The 21346-nt window shown below is 47.6% G+C and overlaps 1 protein-coding gene across 5 annotated transcripts; it reads right to left on the bottom strand.

The window, feature by feature from the left end:
* Nucleotides 1-1568: 1568 nt before the first annotated feature.
* On the bottom strand, nucleotides 1569-21337 carry TMEM268 (transmembrane protein 268). Of its 5 annotated transcripts, none has more exons than XM_080355668.1 (12): nucleotides 21307-21337; nucleotides 18335-18595; nucleotides 13101-14593; nucleotides 12324-12490; nucleotides 11149-11460; nucleotides 9288-9397; nucleotides 8672-8779; nucleotides 7316-7465; nucleotides 5919-6029; nucleotides 4295-4375; nucleotides 3236-3421; nucleotides 1569-2464 (listed from the first exon to the last, which is right to left on the bottom strand). In XM_080355668.1, the coding sequence occupies exons 5-12, from the start codon at nucleotides 11393-11395 to the stop codon at nucleotides 2285-2287; spliced, it is 1173 nt and encodes a 390-aa protein (XP_080211794.1). In that variant the 5' UTR covers nucleotides 11396-11460; nucleotides 12324-12490; nucleotides 13101-14593; nucleotides 18335-18595; nucleotides 21307-21337; the 3' UTR covers nucleotides 1569-2284. The 5 variants fall into 5 exon arrangements, with proteins under 5 accessions (XP_080211794.1, XP_080211793.1, XP_080211795.1 ...); XM_080355667.1 differs by lacking the exon at nucleotides 21307-21337 and adding an exon at nucleotides 18734-19901; XM_080355669.1 differs by lacking the exon at nucleotides 21307-21337 and having other exon boundaries at nucleotides 13101-14064; nucleotides 18335-19901.
* Between the last annotated feature and the right edge of the window lie 9 nt (nucleotides 21338-21346).

The following is a 21346-nucleotide window of genomic DNA, read 5'->3' as shown; positions in this document are numbered from 1 at the left end:
TCTCCAATGCTTGTGCATTTGCAGATGTAAAGGCAGATGTAACAGCAGCCCCCCAAGCAAGAGCCTCGCTTCCCAGGAACAACCACCCCATCCCAGAGCAGCCCTGCAAGTCCTGAGGGTAGAAGCTCTCGTGGTCCCTGCCTGAGGCCCACGAGCTTTCTTCCCACCGCTTTCCCCAGGGAACCTCTTTGCTGGGAATCCTGCAGCCCAGAGATTGGAAAACATCAGCAAATGCCTTCTGTGTCTGCTCTCAACACAGGAGCACAATGATAGAAAACGTCCTGATCGGTCTCTCCTTACCAGAATTTTCTAGCTGGCAGGAAAAAAAAACATTGCCAGTGTGTATCAGATGCTGCTGGCACTTTTGGGGAAGAGGATGAGCCATTGCATCCTAGCAGCAAATTGGAATTTTATACCATGAAACTAAATTGTTCTCCCAATGATATTGGCATACATTCAGGTGATTTCCACAATGGTAAAATCAGCTCCTGAGCTGGAGTAAGGAGCCTTAGAGCTCAGGTCTGTGGAAATCCCGTGATGTTTTGTACAAGCTGCTGAAGCTGAGCTCACCCTGCACCCAGCATGATGCACAGAGAGCTGCAGGGACCACCATGGGTTCCCCCACTTCCCCTCCAGCAAACCTCACACTGTCACAGAGCAATGACAGCAGAATCGCAAACTCCGCATGTGTGGGGGCGAATCTGCCCGACCCCTTCCTGTGACAGCTCGAGCTGAACCAGAAATAAAGACAGATAAAAAGAGGCTGGTTGGGATTGCGGTGGGTTTACTCCTGGAAGGGGTTTGCTGTTGTTACGGTGTTTGAACGGACTGATGCAGGGGATCGTATGTTGGCACCAGCAGGGTTTGCCTTGCTGCTCATGTAGGAAGAGACGGACCTTGAGTCACCACTTCTTGTGGCAGAAACAACAGGAGAGAGGGCAGAGCCACCCTGGGCAGAGTTGGCACCAAGCTCCCGGCTCTCCAGGGCTCAGCCTCTTGCAGCCGCCCTGAGCAATGGTTTGGCCTTTGGTCCAATATCGCATGATGGGAAGATGCTCAGTGGTAGGATGGGACATACACAACTGAGGGATGCACACAAACCAAGGACCTTGATTTTAAAACCTTTGTGACTTCATGTGGGGCAGGTGTCCCATGCTGAGCTTTGTTCAGGTGCGAGAGGCACAAGCTCTGCCCAGGAGGCTGGGGGGCTCTGCTGGAGATGGGGAGAAAGGGAGGGTGGGCTGGGAGGTGCAGAACAGACCCATGTATGCTCAGCCACAGCAAGGCTGGAAAACACAGACCGTAGGACTCTTTATTCTGACCATTGGCAGCTTTCACCACCAAACTGTGCAGTTAGGTGGTCAGGTAATCATAAGCGCATGCAGGCAGCTGAATTTAACGGGAATGCCATCCTCTGGGGACAGAGAAGGACACCAGCAGCTTCTGGAGCATACCGCAGTTCTGCATTCACAGGCACTACCTGAGCACACAGCCTCTTGTAGGCTTAAAGCACTTTATTTCCCAGTCCCTAGGGACTCCAAGCAAATGCAGAGGTCTCCTGCCCACCAATGGCTCCTCTTACACAGTGTGCAAATGTGACTATGGAAAGAAGGCAAAGAAAAGCAAAGGAAATCAGCCTGTCCCAAAATGGAGCAGAAACAAGGGTCTAAAAAGAGCTGTGCTCCAGTGCACAGTGCCTTCTTTAAGGCCTCATACCATGGATCATCCAGATGCCCATCACCCTCCTCCCAGGGAGGCAGAAGAAGGGGCAGGTACCAAGCACCATCCTGAGCCAGTTCTTACATGGAAAGTTTGCCAAGTCATCAGCTGGGATGTTGTCCCCTGTCACAGGACAAAGCTCACTGTCACCAACAACTACGTGACATAAACATAATCCAGAGCAAACATCACATTTGCAACACCATTATGTATATATTTCCCCAGTCTTCCTTGTACTAAACCCCCTATGTACTTCATTTCGAAGGTGTGGGGCTGGCACCTGCAGGTATTGCCTGTGGCTCCTCATGTCCCAGGGAGCTCCAGGGTTTCCTCAGAGTGTTTCTGCCCCCAGAGCAGCTCCTTCACACCAAGCCGGTGGGCAGGCAGGTCTCGAAGGTGAGCAGCTTTCTGGTGAGCATCTTGCATGTTTCATTAGAGTCACAGTTCCACTCGTTCGTCCTGATAAGTCCAGGATGAGCGATTACAGCTCTGTCCTCCGCCCCACAGTTTCTTCACGCTGTTGTGTTTCACAGCTCTTATTTTGGGGTTTTCCAGCCCCCTCTGGTCACCTGCCCATGAACCATCTCTGCTGTGTGTTGAGCGCGGTGGTCTTGATGAACTGGCAGAGACAGGGCACGCTGCTGTGCTCCAGGTGTCCCCCCGCCCCGGCCCCGGGGAGCCGGCCGGTGACCAGGAGCCGCACGTAGCATCCACTGAAGATCACCAGGAGCTGCTGGGCCATCACCTGGAACGAGCACAAGAGGTGTCAGAGCATCTCCCTGTGGGAAGAGGGGATGATACATCAAATACCATTTGCTCCCTTGTTCAAGGACTGTCCTTGTCTGGAAGAAATAGGACAGGAGCCAATGGCATATGTAACTGTCCCAGATCCCCTTCTGGTCAGCAGTGCTGGTACATTGTCCCCACAGGGTAGTGACATAGAATGACCACAGAGTCAGGCTGTTTGGGGACCTGCCTGCCCTGCCACTGCCTCCTGGTGCTTTATCTTGCCCACAGAGAACCAGAGAGCTTCAACCTGCAGGGACATCACCTGCACCAAATTCACTTAATAACAGTGAGTGGAAAACTAAAATAAATCAAAATCATCCCTTTTGAAGTTTCTTGCTGAGTGGGAATGAGGACACATTTGTCACTCAGCGTGGCATAAGTCTTTGAAGGCACACTCCACGGAGGAGACAAAGGCTGGGGACATCCACGCCGCATTCCCAGCATGGACAGAGGCGCTGGGTCCTTGCACAGACCCTGGGGAGAGGGTCCCCAAACAGGGACCCCCAGCCACCAGCAAGGAAAAGCACAATCCATTAATTCCTCAAGGATTAAGCACCAGCTGCTCAGTAAGCATTAACTGCTCAGCAATGCCAGGTTTGGAGAAGGTATTTGTGGACCTCCAGGCTTCCAGGTGCTTCTACTGGTGAAAAAGGACACGCTCCCCATGGCTGGTGGCTGCTGGGATGAGTTTTGAAGTCAAGGTGCCTGGAGGGATATTTCTCATTACCTCTGGTGGGCCATCAGGAACCAGGCGGAGCAGCTCATTGCATGTCACAGGCTTTTTATTTGGGTTCCTTCCTTTGGATAGAAGGGGGGACTCTTCACACGGAGTCTCCTCCTCCATCCCCGGGTCAGGGTGAACCACCGCCTCCATAACCACGCAGAGCTGGTCCAGGCTGCGCCGCAAGCCTGACTGGAAGAGAAAGAGATTTTGGGGGTGTCCAAAGGCAGGCAACAGTGCCAGCCTTTAAAAGGCATGATTGTCTCCTGCACGTGTTTTACTTCTGGGCGTTATCATAAACAGCATTGGCCAAGGGCTGTGCCCGGCACTTGGAGCTGAGCATCTTCATCCCGGCTGCCATCAGCTGCCTCTTGTGCCAGTGACTGTTCCCAGCACGATGGTCACAGCCTGGCACAGAGAATCTTGTCTTTAAAAACTATATGAGTTATATCAGTCAATATGCAAATTGGTGTATTACTGTCCATCCCCCAATCCGCATTTGTTAATTGATCCAGGGAGAGGAGCAGCCTTGAGAGGTTTGGGGGGTTGTACCCCTTCACCTCTCATGCCACAGCCATGGTCAGCAAGGGCAATTCAGCACAGGAGAGAGCAGTGTTTGTGTATTTACACACCCACATAGAGGAAAACACTTTCTGAAGGCCAAGAGGGCAAAATTTTTATAAGTTAACCCAGTACAGTGTTTACTTCTTCCTCAGGCTATCCCATTTATTTCAGGAGGACAGGTCAAGGTGTCGGCTATTTCAAGTTGTGACACACGCTTTCAAAATTTGCCCTTGATTCTTGATGGCTTTCCTTTATTAACGTTGTACAGTTAATTATCCAGACACGCGGGTACCGCAGGGTCTAAACAAACTCCTGCTGAACTGGACACCGACAGATGCAGCTTATCCACCTGTCCAGCTCCCAGTTCATAGCAGGGGATGCCCAGGAGGACACTCAAACACTCTGTTCTCCTTATCCACCTCCACCCCACCAAAACTGGGGCCCAGGGGTGAACCTGGACGTGTCCCTAGGGAATCTTGGGCTGAATCCACCATCATTTACCTTTCGTGTCCTCTGCAGGTCTGTGATATGGGCTGACAAGGACTGGAGGCAGCGCTCCGGGCTGAAGCGCACGAACCACAGCTGGGACAGGCAGGGTTAAGGAAGGGGTTTTGCCATGTTTCCCCCTCCCCAGCCCTCTGCCTCCATGCGGATCGCCATACGGACCTCACAGGAAGCAGAGCAAAGGCAGGTGATGCCCATGGGATGCCCAGGACTGAGTCAGGAACCAAATCACACATTGCAGGGCTGATTTTAAGCCAAGAGTGTCTGGGATAAGGCAAGACCTCTAACTAATGGGGAAGAGGGGTGGCAAGGAAAGGGGACATTCCCCCAGAGGGCAGCAAGTCCTCACAAACCTGCAGCCTGTGGGGGTGACAGCTGGGATAACCCAAAGCCATTGCCCATCACTCATCTCAGTGCCTTACATCTAGATAAACTGGTGGGTCACACTGACTTAGCTCCCCTAATCCCCTTCCTCCTTTTCCTTTGTTTCTAGTGATTCATCCAATTTATTTTTTACAAAATTTACTGTACTTGGTGCTTGTCTGCAGGACAGAGGCACCACTTGCAACCCCCGCCCCAAACGCAGCCACAGCTCAAGCTGCCATTGGTAAGGGGATCAGGAACAGCATAAAAGCTGGAGGGTTAACAGGGATCTGACATCGGAGCAGAGAAAATGTAAATCCTTGGGTTATCTTCTGCTCTCAGGCAATTCTGGGACACATAGGTAAAGGTGAAGGCTCGTTGGATTAGTCCTCACTTTCTGAGGTATAAAACTATGCTAGTTTGAAAAAAAATTGTGTAATTCAGGTTCTTAAGCGTTTCCTCCTCATTCTGCCTGACTTCAGCCCTCCCCACCTGCAACATTCCCTGCCCCTTTCTGACCCTGTGTCTCAGCCTTGGTTCCCTCTCCATTTCTCCTTCCTACCTCTCTGTACATACAGGATGGGGTGAGGTCCACCAGCAAACCTGGGACACCACCTCTCTCACCATCTTTTAACACTTTCATGCTGTCTTAAAACTCTCTTATTTGCCTAGTCCACAAAAGGAACCTCTAAAAAGCAGCCAATGAGCCTCCTCTCTACCTGATTTCTTCAAGCTGCATTTTTAGAAGGCCATGAATGTCGGAAGTGTTTGGCGGCTGAGAGGTCCCATGAAACCAAGTTCTCTGGTGTGCCTGAAGGAGGGAGATGAGGCACCTGGATGCTGTTGGCTTAGTTTGTCTCTGCAAGGCAGAACATGAGCTCCCAGGGACAAGGACTCTCTTTTTCTCCATGTTGTGGATTTTTTTTTCACCATAGGCACATTTCTGTCACTCTGCTCATAATAAGAATCATCACTGTCATGTAGGTATAACACACTTCCAGGGATAATTGCCTGCCCAAAGGACTAATCCTTCTTCAATCCTTTAGACTCACTATTTCCAATTGCCTTTGGGCATATCTCAATTCCCAGTTATAGGAGCAGAAAAAATACCCAAATCCCTCGTACCATTCAATAGGAGAAAAAACAAATGCCAGGAAGCACACCCACTGGAAATCCTCATGAATCATAACATCCACAAATACCTCTACATTGTTAGATACTCAGAAGGGGTATAAAAGATTCCCTACAGAAAGGATACTTGTAGGATGTTGTGTGGCCCATCCAAGGCATCTGTAATCCCCAGTATTAAACTGTGTTTGATCAAGATTTCATTGACAGCTGCCAGCCTCGCATCTGTATTCATATTTATCTGTTGGAGAATGCAGGAAAAATTACCACGCTCTACAAGAAAAGTTTGGCCAGCCTACAGGTACGAACTGCAGCTGGATAATCCCAAATACTCCATGTCTCAAAGGAAAATGGTGACAAGAGCAGTGTGCAGTCAAGGCAGGATTGTCACCAGCCATCAGCATTGGCCTGGCCACCACTAGCAGATAACTGTATAGACAGAAATCTCACCAAGGATTATTTCTCTTGCAGATAAAATGTCTGAAGTAGAATCGACACCCAGTATCATGTTCTCTCTCCTGTCCCCCCGCAGTCCCTGAGTTAAGGACTCCTCTCCCGAACCTCTGTGCCCCCACACATTTGCCAGGTTTCCCCTTGGAAGAATCATTGCACAGCTGTCATTAGAGGCTTGCTCCAAAATCCATTCAAATCAGTGCAAAGACTCCTCTGGATTTTGGAGCAAGCCTTTCAATATTATTTTTTCAGATCACTCCTTAGAAATTTCCGTACTCTCGTGATTCCTACAACCAAAAGATGACAACAACCATGCGGTGAATGCTGCAGGCTGGTTGCTCCTCATGCTAACAACATCTCCATGTTTCCTTCTACTGCCCAGTCTGCCTCTGTTTTATAATTTTTTTACAACTTCTATGTGTTAGGAGCTGCCTGTTTGTCCTGGACCTCTGGCAAGGTCCAGAGCACTGCAGCAACACAAGTGAACGATGTTATTAACGACTGCACAGAGCTGATACACCAAGGACCGTTGTGGAAATAGGGCAGGAGCCAGCTCTGCCGATGAGTCCCTGGGGCTTCCCACCAGCGTTGGGGCACAAACCACAATCGCCATGGTGATTTTATCTCCAGAGACAGCAGGCACTCAGAGCCAGCCTGCCGGGCTCCAACACCTACGGTTTAGGCATTACAACATCTAACTTGGCTGTAAAACATGCCTTGCCTGAATCTGATCTCTGAGCCTGCTCATAGAATCACAGAATAGTTTGGGTCGAAGGGACCTTCCCAGCTCCCCAGTGCCCCCCCTGCCATGAGCAGGGACATCTTCACCAGCTCAGGTTGCTCAGAGCCCCGTCCAGCCTGGCCTGGGATGTCTCCAGGGATGGTTCATCCACCACCTCTCTGGCCAACCTGGGCCAGGCTCCCACCACCCTCAGGGCCAACAATTTCTTCCTCATGTCTAACGTGCCTCCCCGTACCATTATATTATTTGTACCATCCAGGAGATGACCTGTGTCCCAGCACCTTGGTGGGAGGGAGTTCTGCTCCCCACACACACCAGCAGCCCCCTCTCACCTTCCTCTGGCGGCGGTCGAGAACCAGTATCACAAGGACAGTGACCAGTACAGCAGCCAGGGTCACCAGCACACTGGCCTCCCAGTAGCGACCAAAGGAACACAGCTGGACTGTGGAGTAAATGTTTGTCCAGAGAGACACGTAGAAAACCTAAAAAACCCAGAGAGACTGATAATACTCATAAAACTGTGAAAGAGAGAGAGGTCAAAGGAATAAGAAAACTACTGGTCCCTTCTCTCAGGGTAGTACCTTGCCATAAAATTAAATCATAGGAGATTTTAAGAGGGTGAGAAAGGGCAAGAGTTCTTTCCAGCAATAAACAGGGGAAAGAAAGGACCAGAAGGACTGAGTGGGCCCTAGTTTATTATAAAAAAGTTCTGGTCGATGGTGAAGTATTAATGATGATTCATACTGGGAAGGATTTCAACCGAGTTCTTCTATTTAGATAAGAAATGCATTCACTGATGCATATTGATAATAATTCTAACAGTCCCTGTACTTAGAAAGGTCCTATGTTAAAGCACTCAAGTTGGTACAGAGACTACTCAATTGTACTAACACTCAATTGGTGAACGCTGACACTGGGCTCAAGGACTGTGTTAAGGACTGACAAACTTGGCCTTTGCATAAAAAGAGGCAAAACTGAATTAATTTGGCCTTTACTTCAGAGAGCACGCATCTGAGCAGGAGATTGCCTGGAAACAAATATGATGTGTACAGCACAGCATGTCACAGCATCATCTCGCAATAATATACCTCATTTGCATTAAACAGGCACCAAAACCCTTGAAACACTGAGCACCGATTCCTACAATATTAGCAAAAGGAGAAGATATATATAATGGCTATTTGAAAAAATAAACACAACTAAATTAAGGAGTCAGATTTTATCACACCCTTGGCACACTGCAAAGTATGAGCCGCACAGTAGCTGCTAATGGTTGGGGTCTCTGGAGGAGTTTCTCTCATCAGAAGAAGAGGAGCAAAACTAGACAATCACCTCAGTAGCCAAAGTTAATTGGTCCATTGGTCTAAATTAGCATCATATCTACAGATTTTCTAAATCAAGTTAAAAAAAATAAAGCCTGATGTGGGTACTACTGCCTCAGCATCTGCTGCTTATTCAGCCATGGACAGCCTGCTTTGGTGGGACTACCAGCAAGGGGGTGGACAAGGTGCCTTGCCCTCCATCTACAGAAGTCTGTGAACTGGGGTTTCCAAAGGATGTGTGAAAACCAGCATCTCCTCCTCAGCCAAACCTCTCTCCCTGGGCATAAGAACCCCACGTGTAGGTCCTGATGCATCTCAGCGAATGCATATCTATGGCAAACCTGCGAGACACTCTGCTGTCCTTACCACGGCAATGGCTATCTGGAATGCCCTGGAGTTGTAGAACATGTACCGTCTCACTTCAGGCTTCAGGACAGCATCCTGGATTAACCTTCTGCACTGATCTGCTGCCACCTGCTCGGGGAGAAACCAGAAAACGAGGGTCACCCTCCAGTTTGGGGCTCCTACCCCATCAGAACCAGCTTGGACCAGGCTGGTGCTGCAACAAAACGCACCTTCCTGCAGAGAGCACCTCCAACCTCAGCCATACCGCTGTCACTGACCAAAAACTTGTGTGCTTGCCCCATCTGCAGGGAGTCAGATCTCCCTGGAAAGTGCAGGGAAAGTCACAAGAAAAAACACCACCTTTTTATGACAAAGGATAAGACATTGTCCCAAGGATGCTCCCTCCCAGAGTGACTTTCGAGCAATTCACTGTGGAACAGGCTTCTTCATGAAGGTTTAAGCCAAACCTGTTACAGGTGACTTGCAGTCCATAGACTAAAGCTGACCTGAAACAAGCCACTCAAGCCAAATAAAAAGGAAAGCTGTCCGTCACATGGGTGCAAATGCAAAAGACGCTAATCCAGCCAGCATCCATTCCTACAGGGCTCCCAGGGGAGATTACACATGAGGAGCCTACCTGAACCCCAAGGGACTTCAATTTCTCCGCACAAAGCTCCGTGTCGAAGGCGGTGGCCGAGCAGTTGTTGTCCATGCAGAGCACCAGGAGCACCTGGCCATCGAGGGGTTCTGCAAGAGCCCAAAGGAGTCATGAGCACGGCTCTGGCACGGGTTTTTCTCCCAGCAGCGAAGGAACACGTGTCAAAGGGAAGGCTGAGGAACAGAAACCACTCCAACATGTTTTAAATGGACCCAGAACCCCACCTTGGACATTTCTAAGAACATCACAAAGAGCTTTGGGAGCAGCACAGTAGCTGATATCTTCCATAAGGAATCAACATACAAAAGGGAGGAAACCCCAAACAGGTTCCAGGAGTGAGCAGAGATAAGCTGATGCTCTGATCTTCAGCAGGATAATGTCCTGCCTCTCTGATCTCTAACCGAAATGACAATTGACTCAAGCTGTCCCTAACACTATCTGCCTCATTGCCTACTCACCCCACCCACCACAAGAAAAAGTTTGAGCAATCAAACCAAGGTGCTTTCCAATAATCCCATTGTCTGGGATGCAGCAGGGCTGCCTTGGAGCATGAGCTCCATAGATGCTCCAGCATCCAGGTCTCCAGTCTCGCAGTGCTCCCAGGCTTTGCTCCAGGCTCTCAGCTTCCCAGTTTCAGCTAGGACTAGGATCAGAGATGTAATCCAGAGACCCAAGCTGCAACCAGGAGCCCAGAAAGTGTGAGGACAGCCTGTCCCGGATTTGAGGAGCTGGCTGCTGGGAGCTGAGGCAGAGCAGCCTTGGATTGGCACAGGAGAGCTGTGATCTCCAGGTGTCCCATCTGCCGTTCACCTGGGGTTTACACAAGCTATGCCGTGTCAAGAGGAAGAGCTCGGGTCTAAGGAAGTGACGTGTTCATATGAGATCCTGTTTCACTGAAACGTTTCACCATTTTTCCTTCCCCTTTGCAGATCTGGGGTCAGGCAGGTGTCCCCTGGGGCTGCTCCTGCTGCCACTGCGGGTGCTCACCCGGCTGCTGTGCTGGCTGAAATACAGCATACACTCACCATCCCCTTCTCTCCCACTTACATCCCCATCCTCATCATCCCTGCGCTGCTCAGCAGCACGAGATGCCAAGTGAAAGGAGGGATTTATATTACAATACAATACGACTGCATCAAGTCAAAAAGGGATGAGTAGATGCATCTGAAACCTCCAGGATAACAAGATCCTGTTTGTTTGCTGAGGTTTATCTCCTCCTGACACAGAGCAGTGGAGGCAGTGAGTATAAAGCAAGAATAAAACCCAATGGCCTCAGCGCTGGGCTCAGCTCTCCTGTTCTCTGTGGCTTGGGTCAAGTTGCTTGGCACCAAGTCGAGCAAGTGTGGTGCCAAGCTTGGGCACCTGGGATGTGCAGAGGGGCTCAGCTCCATGGGCTCTGCTGGACTGACAAGAGCTGCAAAAACCGAGTGAGAACAGTCACCCATGGCGCTGCCTGGGGTCTCTGCACAGCACCCGGGGCAGGTTTGGAATCTGTGCTGCAGCGATGGAGGAAATTGTTACGGGGGACAGGAGGCACTTAAAAAAACCCCACAGGTCAAGTTTCCCAAATATTCCTTGACTTTTGAAGGCCAAAAGAGGACTTTTGGGGTCCTGATTTTTAGTAAGTGGATGTCTATTCATTCCCACATATCAGCCCTTCCAAAAAAAATCAAAGTGTGCCCATCCCCTTCCTGAAATACTGAAACATCCTTAACGTTTAGTTACTTCTGGAAACGAGGTGCTGTTAATAAGCTACTTTGAAAAATTTGTCTTCTGTTATTTGAAGGGCACTGTACTCGGTGCTGCCTTTCTCCTTATCGCCATCAAGTTGCTCGCTTACCTTGCACCCACTGCAGGGATCCTTCTGTTAAATCACTCTTGTAGAGGACAGAGGAAAGTGACCCATTTTTCTCAATTTCATCAGCTTGGGTTTTATGGGCCATGCTGAAGGTTCCTCTCCTCTGTCGTATTGTCAGAAATTCAGCACGTTGTGTATCTGCCTTATCTTTCAGTGCTAAGAAACACGGATTCAGCCCAAGGCAGCCGGCTCGCTCTTCTCGTTGGAGACCAGATTGTGAAATCCTCATTCACACTCCCACTGACAGCTTCCTCGAGATCCTGCTTTCCATAAGCAAGGAGGCATTTTCTAGCCCTGAAAAGAGGAAAAGTAAATTCCACATCTTAGAGAGGCAGAGAGGGTAACAGCACCGATCACTTGGGTGTTCTCTGCTCTTTGGACCCCACTCCCTGTGGGTGTTACCACCAGGTGGGTGTTAGCGAGACACAAGTGCAGTACATACAGACTCACCCTTTGCTGCAATTACTTTTTAATTAATAGGTAAAAAAGTTATCCTTAAATAGTCCTTAAATTAATCCCAACATCTTTAAATATTCATATTTTGTAAGCAGTTATTCAAGGAACAGGTGGGATTTGTCTTTCCAAAGCCAACAGATGTTTTGGTGCTACCTTGAGTGGGTGCTCTCAGAAGAAAGTGGAGCTGTGGGCACTGTGCCCACAGGTTTTCCAGGCAAATGCTGCTGCTGTAGGTCTGTAACCTACTGCCAGGACCTGTGGGCGGCAATTAAAGCAAATGCGTGAAAGACTCTGGAGTTTACTTTTCAATTATCTTCCACTCCTGTGGTTCAGCTGCGTCTGCACTGACTCTCTAAAACTATAATTTACTTTTTAAACCTCAGCTTGGTCTTATTTTTGCACCAGGAGCCTGTTGATGTCTCCTGGTGTAAGGGTCCCTCACAGAACTCATCCATTCTCCTTCCAAAGAGGATTGCTTTATTTTTGAGTGATGGTTGTTGATGCAATTACCCCCTTGCACAAAGCCGGGATAAGTCACCAGCTGAAGGAGCATCAGAAAGAAAACTGAGGCAAGAGAAACAGCACAAAAGGTTCTTCTGATCTTTAGAGGGCTGAAAGCTCACGTTTAAAGGAATCAGACCATGGTACACGTTGCACAAGAGGCGTGCAGCGTGTGTGTGTACACAGGATGGGCACAGCACCTGCGTGTCACCGGCACAGGGTGAATGTGACTCTCCAGTGCGATCTCCTTGCAGGTCATGGGCAGGCTCGTGTTGCAGAGCACGGCTCCCAGCACCCAACGGTGGACTCAAGCAGTGAATTTTCTCACTCCTTTCCCCTTCTGCCTCTGACCCCTTCAGGTGAGCATCTTGCAGAAGGGAAAGCAAAAGGCAAGACAGACCCACACAGAACAGAAGCAAAGCAGAGAGTGAAAAACTACAAGAAACAGAAGGAAAACCTAATTGAAACCTACCACCCTGTCATTGATTCATCTCTAATTTAAGGTGACAGCAGCAGGTTTCTCTTAGATGTGGAGAACTTTGAGTCCCTGGAGGACAGAGCCCAGAGGTGACAGCGAAGGGTGCGGCAGGGCCAGGGCAGCTCAGCCTTCCCCAGCCGGGACAAGCTTGTTGCCAAAAGCAGCTTTGCTTTTACCTCTTCACACAGAATAGATTTTGTTTGGCTCCATTGCCTTTTACTGCAGAACTGCCTGTTTTTAGAGACTGGTCCCCCAAACCCTGCTCTGCCACCTCCTGTGCTAATGTGAGGGGCATCTTCTCATCTCCAGCACTCCCCCCAGTCTGTGTCCCTCTAAATCTCACCTTATTCTTTATGCAATGCCAACATCTTTCTAGTGACTTTGTCACCTTTAGGCTATGGACTTTCTTTTTAGGACACCTCCAAGCCCTAGCTAAATAGCAGAGAAACATGCAGAAAGTCTTTCTGCATCATTTCCAGAGCGATCAGCAAGAGCTTACCTGGTCCAGCTCACCTCCTGCTCCTGGGGACCTGGCTCAGCTCCCTCCTCCTCCTCTCACGGTCCTTTATCTGCTGTCGTCCCGCTCCGCACAGCCCAGGCGCCATGCTGTCCCACCGCCGAGCAGGGAGGTCCCCGGTCCCACAGCCCCAACACACATGAAGAAGGTCACGTTCTTCCCCGTGTCTCCCGGGACCACGGACTAAGCAGGCGCAGCTCACCCAAGGCAGGAAGCCTTCGCCCCCGCGCTCCCTCGCATCACCCCGAGCTGCAAGCACCAACTTGCAAAATTTCCCTTGTGCATGTGACTTTTCCCCTAGGCTGGTTTCAGAACCCTGGCTTAACCCTCTAGAGTTCCTCAAAAATGTATCCCCACCGCAGGCACAGCCTTGGGAGCAGATCCCACGCAGGACTTAGGCTCAGCTTTTGCAGGTCCAGAGCTGGACCCTAAGGCAGATGAGCAGAAGAGTAGCACAGACAGAAGGCTGTCCTCCTCCTCGATCAGACAGACAGACTCACAAAGCAAAAATCCCAAAGCTGTGCCAGATTAGTTGTCGTGAATATAGTAGTCAAAGCCAAGCATCGATGATTGGGCTGGAGAAATAAGAAGCAGCAAACGAAGACCTCAAGGCTGAGGACAGATCACTGTATATTTAGCAGAAGATCATGTTAAAGCACAGAGAAACAAATAACATGAAGGGTGGGAATTGCAGTTGTCCTCAAAACAGGAGGCTGTGCTGATACGGAGGGCGGGTGTGAGTTTCCTCTCCAGCTGCTGGACTCAGCAGAAAAGAAGGAGACTCTGACACAAGGTCAGATGGACCCTCAGAACAGCTTCACGTGCTGGAGAAATCATTCGCTTTCATGCAAAGAGATGATCTTGGAAGACACCACAGGAGAGAAGGCTCATTAGCCTGGGAATCGTGGTTTCATGGCTCAGTGAAAGCCAGAAGATCCATGGAGGCCTGGAACAGAGTGAATCAAGTATCTTAGTGACTGTTAGTCTTAGTGAATAGTTTCAAAAAGTGAGAAGAAAAAGAAAAAGCTTCATTGCAGCGCCTGTGTACAGTTCCCGGAGAAATTGCCATTCTTCTTTTGGAAGGATGAATTTCTGCAACCCCGCTTGGTCCAGACATTGCTGAGCAATGTGCTCATCACATCACGTGGCCGCGTGGGGAACAGAACTGACTCCAAAACCACTTAACCACACGGGATCCGGTTACACTGGAAACCAGCAATTCACATGGTAACGTCTTTCAGGTACTGAGAAATATCAGATAAATCTTGCTGTTGTCAGTAGCTCAAGGCCCAGCTCTAATCCCCGCCCAAGATAGGGCTATGCAAAGCTTTAGGTTGTTTTGCAAATGCTCCTCATCAAAAGCTTTGGCTTTGTTTCCACTTCTTTTCACCCACACAAGGATCCTGATGGAGGGGGAATTATGATGACCAAAGTGCACTGTCAGCTCATTGAAGAAAAATGCCAGTGGCAAAACTCTGCGGAGGCAATAAACTTGAAAGCAATACCCGTAATTACCTGCAGCATGCACACCATACAGCTCTTGCTTAGCCAGATGTGCATGTGTGGGTTGACAATTATCTAAGGAACCAAGGAAGAAGTTCCACAGCAGCTTAAACCAACAAAAATGAAAGTCAGGGCTCTCTAGTTGTTTCTCCGAGATGCTTTTCCACCCAACAACCTCCTTGAATTTGCAGGTCTGGCCCAAAGGAGATGCTGGATCTGCAGGTTGGGTCACGAGGAGTCCAAGTCTCTCAGCCCAACTTCAGAAGTGTTCACCAAAGCACATGCTCAGGAACCTTTGGCAGGTGTTAGTTTTCTGATTATCTTACTTGGTGCACAATTTTGATGATTTTGTTTGGCAGGTGAGACCCTACCAGGTATCTTCTCAATGCAAGCAGGTATCCGTAGCCACAGGTCCCACAGAATAGTCTATACAATATTAAATGATTCATATATTCCAGTAAACAGCACATTTTAGGTTCCGGCTGGACAATAAACTGCTATTGTATTTGCACATATGCGCTTATATCTGGGCTTCTGAAATGCAAAGATGGGTCTATAACATTCCATCTCACCTATTAATGGACCCACCAGGAAGAACTGTAATTAACAACAAAGTCAGTCAATAAACTAGAAAGACTTTTGGGGAGAGGCAAAGGTTCACAAGAAATAGGGAACTGTGTGTAAAACAGAAAGAGGAGACTGGCGGGATCCCAGCAGACCGGAGGTGACAGCCTCTGAATCCAGCCCTGTTTGAAAAGGAAGGTCTGCCAAAAATTGCAATGGGAATGAACTGAGAATGAATGAAAAATCAGACTTGTGTCCTCCAGGAAGCACCATGTCAGCTGTACCTTTGACTGGCAGGGGATCTGGGGATTCGTTTTTATACAAATTCAGAGTTAAGGCAGCTTGAGGTTTGTCTTGAGCTTTACTCACTGGTATCTATGAAGAACCAAGCCCTGACTTCACATAAACCCACAGCAAAGCTATGTGCAAAGTCTCCCTCTCTCACTTCACTTGCTCTTTGCCTATTTTCTGCTCCCCAGTCTTACCTCTCTGAAAATTAAATGATGAGGTCCCACTGCAGCTTTCTCAGGAAGGGACATTTTCAACCCAGCACGGTGACACCAGCTGCCAGGGCACGTGGTTATTAGGGGACAAAACCCACCTGCACAACCCCAGGACATGGGGACAGCAGGACTCCAGCCTGACAAAAATCAATTAAATACAAAACATTTCCCATTTCAAGTGAACCCAATTCTTCCAGCCCCAGTGAATCAGGTGAAAAAATAAACGTCTGTCCTCTTCAAAACAATCTAATTTATTTCAAGATTTCTCCATCGAGACTAAATAATCCTTTACCTCCCCTCATCATCACTCTGAGCCACATTTCCCAATCCCATCCAGGCCTTTTGATGGTCTATTCAAATTACAATTTATTTTCATGTCTTTCAAAGCTCAACATCCAAACAGGACACAGAGACTTGGCCACATTCATGAGCATAACAACTCTCTCCCTTTCTTTCCTCCATCTTACACTGGACACTTGTATCAATATTACATTTCAAAACCAAAGCATTTGCCAAGTCTGGGGAGTTCACCCTCATTTTCACCATTTCTGCAGTGCAGGTTGTTGCTTGCTCGGGGTTTGTGTATTTCATTTCACCTTTCTCAGTTCAGCTTCTCCATTCTCGTCAGGGAGTTTCATGCTATTGGTTGCAGATCATTTCTCCCATTTATCAGGATCATTTTGAATTGTAATTTATTCCTCCGTACAGTTTGTATCTCTTCCCAGCTTGCTGCCCTGGACACATATTATAAATGTACTCCCTATTCCATCATGCTGCATTAATGAATATATTACAGCTAACCTGCTTCCAGGAACAAAAAAAATGGCATTTAAGTGCTTTCCCAGACTGGCAGTAACCACCAATGCCTCCTGTCCTCTGGGATAAGCTCATCCTCTATCACATTCTCAACATCATTTCTTAGATCGCTCTTCATTAATCCAAATACCACTGATTTAAATACCGAGACATATACCTATTAGCCTGCTTTTTCCTATTCTGACTCTGAAGACCCCATTTTCTCTCTATACTTATTACATTATTTGATACACCTGTTTTGCAAGGTTTGAGAGGCTGATAACACGCCACTGTTATTCCTGCTTTATTTGCAAGGTCTGTGTGCGGTTGCAGCTTCTCGTGTTTGCGGCTCCGCACTTTGCAGCGGCCAACAGGCACATCTCATTTTCTTTTGAGGAAACCGCATTTTCAGTGGATAACTGTTTCATCTTTCCTTTTTTCCAGTGAGCTTCAATGGGGAGAACAAAGCTGCCAAAAGCCTTGTCTTGCCCTTCCCCTCCTCCTGCACGCAAAGTCTTTTTCACAGACTCTGGGTTGGGTTTTTATTGTTGTCAAACAGCTCAGCAAAGCTGACAGTCATTAAATATAAAAACTTCATTTCACAATATCACTAAATTATATATTTCAAATGAAAAATGACACTTGCTTAAGTCATAAAGCGTGGTTCTCGGGGTTTTTTTTCCCTCCTACTTCTGCCTTTCTCCCATGAAGACAAAGTATTATTCTTATTACTATGGTAATGCAAAAACCTCCTTCTTGCATCTTAAATTAGAAGAAGGAAAAGCTTGCTATGTGCCTTGGATAATGATTTGGCCATTGATCCAGCAGATGCTTTATTAGATTATTTTGAGACAGCCGAACCTAATTTAATACCTATTTATTTTCTGTTCCTATGCCAGTCCAAGATACAATCTTCTCTGCATGAAATTAGTACTTTCTCCTTTCAACCTCAAGGAAAGATTACACTATGCTCCTTTCTTAGATTAGCATGGAGAACTTTTTTCAACAAAACATTGATCTTGAGCGTTCTGGATAGTTTTGCTTTTAATACTTTGAAGCCAAAACCTCAGCTGGGATCAGTGGGTTCTAGGCTTTTCTTTCTTATTATGCATATATATGAGAACCAGTGTTGTCAAATAAAAGCTAAAGAGGTTCCAGATGAGGGAAATGGAGACAAAATGGAAAAATTAGGGGGTTTCATATAGGCAGAGAGAAGGAAAAGGAATGGTGTTCTTTTTAGTTATCTGTAACCTACAGAAGCTACATCAGAATGGCAAGAGAGCACGAGAGTACTTAGGTCGGTCAAAATTAGGATTGAAGGAAACAGCCTCAAGTTGCGCCAGGGGAGGTTGAGGTTGGATCTGGGGAACAATTTCTTCCACAAAGGGCTGTGGAGCATTGGAACAGGCTGCCCAGGGCAGTGCTGGAGTCAGCATCCCTGCAGGGTTGGACAGACGGACATCAGGACATGGGGCAGTGCCAGGGGTGGGTTATGGTTGGACTCAAGATTGAGGTTTTTTTCCAAGCAAAGTTATTCTATTATTCTACATGCAGCTATTGTTGGGATACACCACCTTGTTGTCCACTTCTCCCACAAGCTGCCTCGCAGGCCAGCAACTGCAGGTTTTCTGTAGGGTTATGCATCACCAGGCAACCCCACCAGGTGTGAGGTCAGGAGGGAAACAGCAGCAGCCCAAAGCTGTGGGTGGAAGGGAGGGGACAGGGACTGCCAGCAGCTTAGTGGGCTTGTATCGGCATTAAAAAAAGCCCCAGCTTTAATAAAGGTCATCAGGAATTGTGTAGAGACCTTGCAAAAGAAGGATAAATTTAAGTTGTCAAATTTGGACTTACTGGAATACCTCAAGGGATCCATCCCATTGAGCAGCCAGGCTGACACTGCAGGACAGGACGAGGAACCAGCAGGAGCCACGGCATCGGGAAAAGTGAGGGTCCTCTCTTGTGGTTCTAAAACTGTCCCCATCAATCTGCTAAGGGAGTTTCTGATAAAACAGCAGCAGCCAAAATTTGTCCTCTCTTAAGGAAAGATCTCTCAAATTCCTGGGCTCTAGATATGGGGCTGGTTGTGATTTCCCTCCTTCCTTTCTCTGGACACTGGAAAAGGAGGAAGGAAAAAGGGCTGGAGGAACTTTGGAGTGAAAACTGCTTTCTCTGTAACAAACAAACAAAATTACCAAGTTAAATATCACACAAAATGCTCCTATAAAATAAATAAATGGTGATTGTTCTTACCTCAGAGGAAGCACAACAACCCAAAGGCAGGAAGAATCATGGTCTCCTGCCACGACACACCAAGGGAATCCTCCAGGACCACATTTCATCCCTGCTGTCCATTACTGGACCTTTCTCACATGCTTTTGGGTTTAAACACAGCAAATGCACAAGGGATCAAACCTACACTGGCTCTGAACTGACAAAAAACTATTAATCATCATGAGACAGATCAGAGGTGACAGACCTGAGTGAGATTACAGGCTCCGATTTCCCCTCTGCCTCCCTCCCAGGGGTGCTGAGCTCTTTAACTTCTCGCTTAAACAGTGAGGAGACACCGACCTTCAGACAAGCAGCACAAGCCAAGTGTGCAGCAAGCTCTGTCAACACAGACGCGACTTAAAAATTGAACTCTGGCTTCAAGCAGCACAAACGTGCAGCCTAATCGCACCTCAAACCGCATGTTAAGCCGTCCAGATGACACTGGTGTTCTGGTGTTAATAAGCCGTCTGTCTATCTGGTGCTTGTGCAGATAATGTGTCTTCTCAATGGGATTTTAAAAGTGAAATGTAGAGACTCCATCATAAATTCATAGATAATGTCTGAATAGAAATGCCACAAAGATCACATACAAAGCATTGGTGATGAATGCAGATGCGACCGGAGCCAAACGGCACTGCATAAATCCTGACGTGATCCCAGGAAAGCACTTATTTGCCAACAGTTGTACCTGGGAGAAATCAACAGCAGCAGCCACTCACCAGGCACTGCATGGACCAAACAAGACTCGAGTCCTGAGCACTTCTTATCTCCACACAGCACCAAGGCTTTTTCAGTCGGCATTTCTGGGGCCAAGAGCTCAAATCAAAGGAACTAGACATGGTGTATGTGCCCAAAGCAGCTTCTGGCCCTTTCTGGGCTACAGGAGCAAACCCATGTACACAGGGCTGCATTTGTGAGAGATGATGCCGAACAATCAGCAGCATGGAGACTCCAGAGACAGATGTGTACTAGCAGCTGAGGCAGGTTTAACTCTGATTTATCAAACTTGCAGCACAAAGTCTAGAAAAATCAGATTTCAGAGGTAAGAAGCCACATAGCCAACTCCACACCTCTGTCAGTAGCAGACTGTTCCCTGCAGAGTGTTTTTCTGGCACAGCCTGGCTTAGGCATGAAGACAGTGGTAGGTTTCCCTTTCCCAGGGCGTCACAGCATAAAATGAAAGAACGTCAATTTAAAATAAAATATCTGCCCAGCAAACAAATCCAGCCTTCCCAGACATCTGTGCAAAGTTAAGAGTCAGGTCTAATTCTCAACAGTTAAGTTTCAGGGAAATATTATAGAAACACTTATATTCTTGCAATACACTGTTCAAAAGAGAGAGTCTTCACCTTTTGCCAAGAGGAAATAACCAGGGAAGGGTTTTTTTTCCCTTTTCTCCTCTTATTATCCCAAAGAGTAAGGCTAGAAAGCCCTCATTAACAAGGGGAAACTCATGAACCACTACAAGAAAGTGGGGCACGCACTATATTTTTTTCTGGATGGAGTATCAGCCTTTTACTGATAAACCAACAGGATGAAATTGCTAATTACAGCCCAGAGCCAGGAGGACATCTACCAGGAGCATCACGCTGGAGTCTGAGCACCTGTTCTCAACAGGAAGAAATGTTTCATCTCCAAAGGACAGACTACAATTAGCACGGCTGTGACTTTTTATGAGGCCATAGCACCTCCTCAGTCATTAGACCAGATTGATTAAAACGGCTTTGATCCTGTTCTCCTTGTACTGACCTGGCTTTTTCCCCAGCCTGGCACATTTGACTTTGCAAGAGGCTTTTGTTTCAATTTCATAACCAATTTAATAGCTTGAATTCCTGAAGAAAGCCTTCCAAAACTACACCACCATAAAATATTACAACAGGAGACACCACGGCAGTTGGCGCTTTCATTAACTGCAGACAGAGATTCATTCCTTTGTGATGATTTTCATCCATCCTGGTTTCCTCCCTCCCAATCACAAACTCTAGAGGTCCAAGAGGCTTTTCAATGCTACACTAAGGGTGTGAGGAATTACAGGATGTTCTATTTGAGGAACAGCATCAATAAGGTCTCCTGCTTAGATCTCCAACTGCACAACTCTTGGGTGTGACCAGGTATGTGCTCATCAAGGTCTTTTTTCTGGAAAAAACAAAAGCCTTAAGCTGGACTCAACAAGAAAAGCAAAGTTACATTTAATATTCTGCTGGTGAAAGAGGAAGAAACCGCCAAAACATGAAGCCTCCTGATGTATTTGTGTGTGATTAAAGAGCTAGCAAGCGATGCACAGACAACCCAAGCACACTTATTTCACACTGTTCCTGGGTACAGGATACAGTATGACCTTGGTATAAAGCAGCAGTGACCAGTATTTGACTAAAGGAGGGATAATTACTGCACAGCACCTGGTTATCAAACTATTCCGGTGAACTGGCAACATCTTATTTCCCCTAATGGTCACTAGAACATTTGTTCCTGAAGGTTTTCAGAATAATCTGGCAGGTAAAACATCAGACTGGAGCCAAGAGGAGGAGATCTGTAATGGGGTTTTAACTCACCTGCTGCGTCCTTCAGAAATTTGCTGTATCTCTTACTCCT

The sequence above is a fragment of the Nesoenas mayeri genome, assembly GCF_963082525.1.
Source record: "Nesoenas mayeri genome assembly, chromosome: 18".
NCBI lineage: Eukaryota > Metazoa > Chordata > Aves > Columbiformes > Columbidae > Nesoenas > Nesoenas mayeri.
This window is presented reverse-complemented; position numbering and strand designations above follow the sequence as displayed.